General features: G+C 32.2%; 1 protein-coding gene across 2 annotated transcripts in view; it reads left to right on the top strand.

Annotated features, from left to right (window-relative positions):
* Positions 1-8,440, top strand: part of LOC113515553 (uncharacterized) — a 58,184-nt gene extending 49,744 nt beyond the window's left edge. For both annotated transcript variants that reach the window (XM_026899809.3, XM_026899808.3), the window contains exons 2-7: positions 1,606-1,802; positions 2,518-2,646; positions 3,501-3,620; positions 5,032-5,194; positions 6,088-6,216; positions 6,676-8,440. In XM_026899809.3, the coding sequence (XP_026755610.1) occupies positions 1,606-1,802; positions 2,518-2,646; positions 3,501-3,620; positions 5,032-5,194; positions 6,088-6,216; positions 6,676-6,919 (982 nt within the window). In that variant the 3' untranslated portion in view covers positions 6,920-8,440. The remainder of the gene's footprint in view (positions 1-1,605; positions 1,803-2,517; positions 2,647-3,500; positions 3,621-5,031; positions 5,195-6,087; positions 6,217-6,675) is intronic.
* Positions 8,441-9,608: the final 1,168 nt, after the last annotated feature.

The raw sequence follows: 9,608 nt of genomic DNA on the forward strand, positions 1-9,608 counted from the left end.
CAACAAAAGAACTGTTTTTTTTTATATTTCTGATAACATTTACATTAGCAGTGTTGCTCGCAATAACAAAGGTGAATCTTTAGTCGATTGCTGCATCTTCATGCCAAACTTTTTATCAGCCATTAACTGTCCACTGCTGAACATAGCCTTTCATAAGAAGGCGTTTTGCCAGTAGTTGCCATGCTTGGAAGGCAGGTTGACAACCACAATTATGCTTTCGTGATGTTTTAAGAGGGATGCTCCTACTCATCTCTCGACCGTTATGATCCATTAGTCGCCTCTTATGACACCCACAGGAAAGGAAGGGAAGGCCCATTCTATGCCAGAACTACATGCCAGACTTTACTGAAATAATCCAGTTCAATGTCAACATTTTAACTCCCAAGATAATTCGACCGAGCTGATCATTTGACTCTAGAGGCGGTAATTAGTGTTAATGATATTTTGTCTCTATATAATTTAGCTTTAAACAAAAGACACAAAAAAAAACAACTGATATTTCTTTATTTATATTTCTGCTAACCAACGTTATACTAAAATAACCCGGATCATGAATAATCTGAGCATTTTTCCTCTCATAACTGAGCCAAGATAATATTAAACTTTTTAAATGAGCCAATAGTCTGAATCTAACAATAGTGATTAGTGCCTGTTGTCTGGCTCGAACAATATATACAATATTAACATTCCATATACGAGTACCATAATCTGCGATGATTATAGACTATCCAGGAAATACTTTTATAAAAAAAAAATCTATAAGAAAAAAAGTACCTCAACTTACATTTATTATTAGTATTTTAAATTATCAAAAAAATACCGGCCAGTCATTATATCTTAAAAATTTACTTTTTTACTACAAATATTTTAAATTACAAATATGTAAATTTACCACCCTTTATGTCTTTTGTTACCTTTCAGAGCTACAGTTATCCTATATACATGCTTGAGGATTTACGATCAATACCTATTATTTATTCCAACGGTTTTTTAGACACTACCTTCTAATAAAAAACATAAGCGTCAGGAAAATATTAACATAGTTTAAATTTTAATTTTTAACCGACTTCAATAGAGAAGTTTCTCAATTAAACTGTATTTTTGTTATGTCCTGTATTTGTGTTAATTAAAATTTATTTTTTATAACTAAACCTTGAAGTATTTATTACTAATATTATTAAAAATTTTATATACTATATCATTTATGAAACCAACCCATGCGTCAGTCAAAAACGATAGAATTTTTTTATGACTTGGCTTCTTGAACAAAAACAAAAATTATTGGCTGTAATTTTAAGTATTATTTATTTAGATCTGTTAGCTTTTAGTTAAGAAGTGAAAGAATTGATATATCTTCTAGAACGTGTTCTATGCTTTTATCTTTTCAAATAATAAATATATATATACATATATATATATATATATATATATATATATATATATATATATATATATATATATATATATATATATATATATATATATATATATGCAAGACAGGCAAAGAGAATAGAGTATTAAAGCCATCTACGTTTACATACATCTGTTGCTTCATCCACTTAAGGTTATTATGATTATTAAATTATTTTGTTTCCTTGTCCATAGGACCACGTCGCCCCCTGGCGAGCCTTTGGTACGCGCTCCGGTGGGCAAGCCTAGGTGTCCACCAGCTATATCAAGATTAAGAGTGGAGAAGGTGGAAGGCGGGCTGGCAGTCGCTGGAGTGGTCGTCGCAGCAAACTGTCAAATTGTGCTGCCCATTTTCGGCTTCCTCTTTATGCTCGTTGGCTGTGTGCTTACAGGTAAGAGGAATATTAAATGTATTAAATTCTTTAGAATATCATTTTGGCCGAATGTAGAAAATTATACTTAATATAATTCAAATCTAATTTGAGTTAGAAACATTGGTTTATTAACGATAACAGTGATGCTGATGAGTCTTGACCGTTTTCGGTCACGGTGATAGCTTTGACTCTGCAATTATTAGTTAATTGTTTACATAAGGGGCTATTAGATTAACTGTTGTTGGTATTGGTTTAATTGAATGTGGACTAAATAGGCAAACATTTTAATAAAAATATAAATTATAAAAATTCTTGCACACAGCGGACATGCAAGCATACCATCGTAATCGAATAATAACTGTAATATTTAAATTCCCCAAGAACAATAAACATTTTTTTTTATATATATTTTACAACGTCTTAGTCCCAAACTGAGCCAAGCTTGTACTGTAGTTACTAGGTAACATACTCAAATACTTTTTTAAATCCATTAATTACTATATATAGAATACACCCAGACCACCATAAATGAACAAACTTCTTATGTTGTATTATGAATCAGGTTTACTCGCAACAATCAGAAATTATCACCAAGTTCGTTGATCTTGTTTCATATTTAATACTGCATAAACCTCAAATTAGGATACTTTTTGTTCTGAAGAACTATCTAGGGATATAATTTTGAATACCCACACTTTAGCTTCAATGTTACAATATGCGTGTTTAATTTCAGCTGCTTCATATCGCGGTTGTGGAGAGAACGAAGAGCCTCATCATTATGCTGAGAGGATCGCGTTCACCGGCAACTCCAGGGTACTCGGTCCCGTTTGCATCGTCGCTGGAGCACTTATGACGATTGCTGGTGAGTGTATTTCCTATAACAAGAAATCAACATTTCAGAAAGGATTATTTTTATTCATAAACGTGAGCAATACTTGTCCCATATCAGGCTAAACCCAGAGATCTCGGAGTATACTTTGATGTACGATTCTGATGGTTAAAACTAAGATTTGTTAAGTTCTTTAGAACATCTATCCTGACAAAATTAATAGGGAACTTAGTCCTCTTAATTCAACTGATTTTTTTTCTTTACGAGTAGTTACATGGTAACACACAGAAAATAGGTTCTATTTGTACTTGAAATAGGTTGAACGCAGAAATATTCATTACCATTATGTCATCGTTCACTGGGGAAAGTTATTTTCGAATTTGTGGGCGGTACAGGAATTTCCATTAGGCAGAAAACGGAATAATCAAATAAAGGTTACACATGTCTATTTATAATTTTCTATCATTCATTTGTATTTTAATGCAAATATAATTGAAGTATAAAAAAATATTAATATTTCAAATTTACTTTAAAGTTATTTTAAAAGTATATTTATATTTTTAAAATAACTACTTGTCTTATCCATTATATAAAACATCTCATATATCATATCTATTTAGCAAATCTTCTGTAACTATTCACACAAAGTAAACCATTGTAAAACATCCATTTAAAAGTAAATCCACTTATTCCAAATTCAGTACCAAATAGAATTGTTTGCGTTAATTACCTAATGCCTGCAATTAACTCTACTTCAATAAACAACGCGATTATTTTAAAATACATACTGCTATAACAACCATAAAAACGAATAAATTTACATTCTTATGTAGTTAATATTATGATATAAATTGTAGTCAATTAATTGATTTTTTTATGGATCACAGGTATAGTTTTGTGTATATTGATGCGCGCCGCTCAACGTCGACAACGCAGACTGGCCTTCCATTGTCCTATCCATGGAGACTTCTACCCACTTAGTCCACAAAATAGCAGAAAATATTCTCGTAAGTACATAATACTGTTTTCAATATAATTTGCTTTCAATTTACATATTTATATTACTAAAAAAAATATATTAATTCCTATGAAGATAGAGCTAGAACTAAGGAACGAATACTCATCTCTCCCACCTTCAATTTTCATTTACTCGTAATATAAACAAAAATTAATAAATATAAAATAACAGGAAATGGCAAATGTAATGACAGGTGTTGTATTAAGGTCACTGCTCTATTTCACTGTAACTCTTCAACAATAATAGTCCTTGAATAGGTACTCAATTGAGTTCATTGAATTGTAATACTCTATTTCCGGAATATTACTTCTAGTACAAGGTAATATAATATTTGCTTACAAATCCCGTACCTGTATTGATGAAAATTATACTAATATAAACATTTACAGCCTTTTTCAGTCAGTCACTCTAAATTCTACAATTTTCACGTCCTTAATTTTTGCACTAATTGCCGCTTGTCTTTGGGATATCCCAATAAAATAATGAAAAATATGATTAAATAAAATCACCACATTATTAGAAAATGCCATTGGTGCATAAATCTAGAATGATAGGAAAGCCTAATCATATAACGAAAGGTATACTGGGATTGCTGCTATATTTTGCAGTGACCTTTCAAAGATATGTCCTTCGATAGGTACTCAATTGGATTCAATTGAATTGAAACTCATTATACTCTATTTCCGCAACGTTGCTACCAGTGCAAGGTAACATGTGGAAATAAGTTGTAAAATAAATAATTTGTTCTCGACTGCAATTACAGATTTCAAATGTTTGGTAAATCGAAGATATTAATTTCAGTTGTAATAAACATACCACTCGACTTACATTTCTCTAAACATAACTATTTGAATCAAATCTGGCAGAATTTAACCCTACCTTGACACGCGGAGATTTTTGGTGTCTACCAAATTCGTTCTTTAGGATCTATTAGTCAAAATAATACCACTAGACAATTTTTAAAATTACTTTATAATTTCTACTAGTTTTAAAGCGAAACTTTTTGATTGTATTTTTTTAAACTTTGAAGAACATCGTCCCAAGTCTAATTAATATAAAGATGTCATTTTGATGCCATTACTTTTTATTAAAATATAGTAGTGTTTTTCATCAGGTAAATCGTTAGCCAGCCGAGTTTTATAAAAAAAAAAATATACAAATCAATTATTTTTTAAACTTACCCTAACGAACCACTAGAATATCAGATATAACTTACTTTTACAATGCTGAACAAAGGGCGCGCAAAATATACTTTTTTATAGATGATTACTGATCTATTTATTTGTGTTTTGTACCCTTTGACCTCTACTCTTACGTCCCAGGAATAAATAGGAGTATTCTGATTTCCGTCACCACAGGCATAAACGTATAATAAGCAATACACCTTTCTGACATTCCAGGCAGTCCACTAGGCCTCTGGCGTCGGTTACGAAGCTGGCTGGGGATGGTAGAAGAGGGTGAGTCTCCACGCTGCCCGCGGTCTACTGAGCCCGCCTCGCCGGCACGAGCTGACGCGCCCTGTCCTCCCCCCTTGCCTTTCTTAGTTCCATCGGATTCTGTTGTGTAAGTTTCTCAATAAATTCGTATTTATTGTCTAGGTAATCACGTGTACGGAAGGAAGGGGAAGGGAAAATAGGCAAGGGTGGATGGTTATAGAAGGTCGGTTTCTAAAAAATGTCTTGCTACGTCGATACTTAATAGATCGTGGTTACTGTACAAGCAGCAATAACTTGAGAATTATTTGAATTATTGTGCCTTTAATTTTACTATCTAAAAGAACCATTATGAATTTAATTATTATAACTATTTATTTTTATGCCTCAATCTTACTTTATTTTCTGGACTCTTTCATATCGAGCAGTTATGATATATTCAATATGAAAGAGATAATATTATAGTATTAAATGTAACGTATATAATACTAGCTGTACCCCGCGACATTACACGCGTGTTATCGTCTTTTTTACTATAAGTAGATACATTTCTAATATTAAAGTTTCTACCTTTAAAAAACATCTACTGTTTGAGAGTATCGGCTCATATACAAAATTTCACAACCCGTTTCTCCCCATAAAATGTGAATATAAACTGAGTAACTTGAAACGCATCATTACCAATTTATACACTGTAACTGATCACAGCTACCGAGTCCTTTAAAATTAGAAATTTGAGAACTTGATAATTCAAATTTTAAAGTATCTAACTTCAAAGAACAAATACCTTACATACAAAATTCCGCCCCCATACCATCGCCTTGAAGTTGAAATTTTCAAAAATTCTTTGACACACATTCAAAAAAGATACGTTTTAAAATATACCTACCTATGTTTCAAAATGTAGCTTTCTATAGTTAGTTGTTTTGGCTATACGTTTATAGTCGGTCAGGACAATCGATTTTACCCAGTATAATAAAAATTGCACCTTTAATGTAATTGTTTACCGATTCTTTATTACAGAGGCATGGCGTCCGTGTTGGGAGCGCCCCTTAGTCCTGAACAAACATTCGGATCTATTAAATCCTTGGCAATATCCAGAGAGGTAGCCAGCTTTCCGTTGTCCCGGTCTCCAACACCGCCACCTCTAAGGTAACTAAAGTAATTTATAATTATTTATATTGACTTTACTCACATATTAACTTTGAGTTTGACCGATTAGTTTCGGACTTTAGAAATTTGGAGGCTTTATTCATGAGATGAACATGGTTTAAGGCTATGAACAAATACACTCACGAAAGTTTTTATCAACCAACGCAGAAAGGAGGTTCTCAATTCTTTTTTTTTATGTTTGTTACCTCGTAAGTCGGTCACTTTTAAATATAATTGGAAAATTATTTTTAATTTTTTATCTGAAAGAATATACTTACAGATTGGTCTCATAAAAATTTTTCCATGATAATTATCTGCCTTATACCTACCTAAGTAAGCACTTGTAAAAATGACAATTTAAATCTATGTCGATAGCGCCAATTCTATCATAACAATAACAAGTACGAGTATAGTATATAAAAAATATCCAAACAAATGATCAATAAACTTTTTTTTCAGCTGTCCTCCATTCAAAGAAGAGTCGAAAAGTTACGACAACAACATCCCGAACTCGGTGACGCGTCCCGACTTCGACTGTGGTTCACCCACGTGCAACTATCGCGTCGTCGAATGTAAACTGACCACCGCCGATGAAATATCGAGAAGTGCCCCTATCAATCCTAGTGTGCATAGTCTAGTCTCAGACAGACCGGTCAGACCTAGCACGGTCTCTATAACCATACCCAATGAGGGGAAGGGTTAACATTAACACTTTCAAAGTGATATATATACCTTAGACAATTAGTGACATAAATGTTCAAAGTGAGCTATTATTATGTGGCGTGAGAATGTGATGACCACAGATACAAAAACTCACTGTGTGTACAAACCTTAATTATGTCCTGTACATACATTAAATTGGATTCACATTATATGCTTGTTAAATTTTGATATCTGCTCAAACGATCACATTCGTCTTCCGCTACCGCTCACCTTTTTTGAACACGAATGAGTCCGAATTATCGGAGATCATTGTTTGACAGAACTGATATAATTTAATTAAATACTACCTAAAACCATTCTGCATTTCATTGCAGTTTGTCTATGGTAGTTGGTTATCGCTTAATATCAACATTGTGCGAATATTTTTCTCAATTTAAAAACCATATTTTTCATTTGTTCGAAGCAATACATTGCGCCAAATGTCGTATTCGGGTAACTGAGATTGTAATGTGTATTGATTGTAGATGTATAAATATGTAACATATTGTTATTTTTTATTTCTACATTGAGAGATTATTTGAAATCGTCCTAATATTTCTTAGGAATTGGAAATACCAAGTGGACGATGGTGTGTTAGTTCATGATAAGTAATAGATATAGAACGTGTGTATGCGGTATATGTAAACTATTTATTCTCAAATTTTTTCGGTAATAAATTAGAGCATAGAACAGCATTCAGGTTTTAATTCTAGCTTGTCACGTTGTTGTAATGCTCACACAGGCAATCTAGTCGTGTTGGTCTGCATCATATTACTTTCACGTTATCATTAATACATTATGCAATACGTTAATCTTTAATGTTATTGGAACTCATATACAAATATAATGTGGTAGAGAAAACGATGTAATAATTTGGCTCAGTAGGAAAACGTTCCTTAAATTTAAATATTGTTGTAGAAAATTGTCCATTACATTCATTTATAATTGTAATTTTACTTGTAGAATAAGTAATAATAATAATAAGAATGCATACAAAACATACCCTAGGTATAGGTCCCAAATGTGATATTTTGTTTATTTAGCGATGTCCTATTTTCCTTGTACAAGCAATCATAATTAACAGAATAATTTTTATTTCAAATAATTTAATAAATTTAAACATTCAGTTTCAATATTGTTTGGTGAATGAGCCAAAAGAAGATGCCAAAATAGAATGCGTTCACGTCCATGAATAATTGTGTGTAATATGCTTACCTATTTGTATATACTCACATATATATTAATTTCGTGCTCAGAAAAGACAATTAGTAAGAAAGCAAGATGTAGATAAACTTATATAGTCCACGTAGATATAGATTGGTACTAAATAAGTCTTTATCAATTTATAAGTTATGTGATGAAGGCATTTATTGGCCAAGATAATTTAAAACATAAGGAACGTAATTTTTTATAATCAATAGTTAAGTGCCACGCCTAAATAATCTATTGTATACCTAAATTAAGCTTATTTAATATTGTTATAATTATAAGGATGAAATGAAAACACAGATTTGAGTTAATATTTCGTTATTTTCTTTCACAAATCCTATTTCCCAAATTAATGCATATTCAAACATAACAGAGGATGCCAATAAATCTTTTTGATTGCTTAGGTTCTCACTGGATTTGAAGGACTTTGGTTCTTTCCTATGTTATTTATACCTACCACAAGAGTTGCAAACACGCATTCGCCTTGCCCTTAGTAAACAGCTATGTCAACTTATCAAGAGGGTGAGTCAATACCCGCTCGTAACTGGCCCTTTTTGACATACTGATCATAAAACACAAGTGACCAATTTGACCTATTTGTATTTTATGCACTGCAATTTTAATAAAGACACGTCAAGAAGGGGTAGCCTGTTATATACCGGGACTACACGGCGACACACACTTATTACATTAAACCAACTATATAACGTGACTTCGCCCGCGTGAGTCATTATATAGTGTATCCTATATTATAAAATGGGATATAACATTCATTTCATTCATCGTGTAACACATTTTACTTAAATCCCTTTAAGTAAGTAGTAGTTTTTTCGTAAAAGTTTAACAAATCTCCATTCATACATATCTACAATCTCCTGCGACATGCAGCTCGAACACAACTCTATCGACAGGAAGCTCGTTAGACGTTATACGCAGTAATGATCCCATCCTCGTCGCCACTTTTAAATATACGAGAACGAGTGAAGTCAACGACAGTTGTAAGCATATTGGGTTATTCCAAAAATAGATGGAGTTTTAACACATACATAACACATCCTCACAAAGTTTTGCATTTATAATAGTAGTAGGATGGAATAGGACTAACTGACCCGGCAAACTATATATCGCCCCCTACCGAGTCTATTTTTATTATCGAAATAAAACTAACACTATCTCTCAGGTTAAAACAAAGAAAAGTCATTTACTAAATTCCATTAGAATAGATTCAGAGATTTCGAAAATTGTTGTGAATGGACATTGTGAGAAGGGATTTTTTATAGAATTAACATGGTGATAACTAAGTCCACTCTGTGTGTCTGATAGTATTAATTCCGCCTTTTGTACCAGACATTTTTTGTAATGTGCTCAATAAAGAATAAATAAATAAATAAATTAGAAGCGGCTACCGCAGTTACATATAGGGTCATACAATTCAGATATATATTAATATTGTTACAGATAAGTACCTATTCTTGCATTAT

Source organism: Galleria mellonella, unplaced genomic scaffold (assembly GCF_026898425.1).
Source record: "Galleria mellonella isolate WM207_F2 unplaced genomic scaffold, CSIRO_AGI_GalMel_v1 utg173, whole genome shotgun sequence".
Taxonomy (NCBI): Eukaryota; Metazoa; Arthropoda; class Insecta; order Lepidoptera; family Pyralidae; genus Galleria; species Galleria mellonella.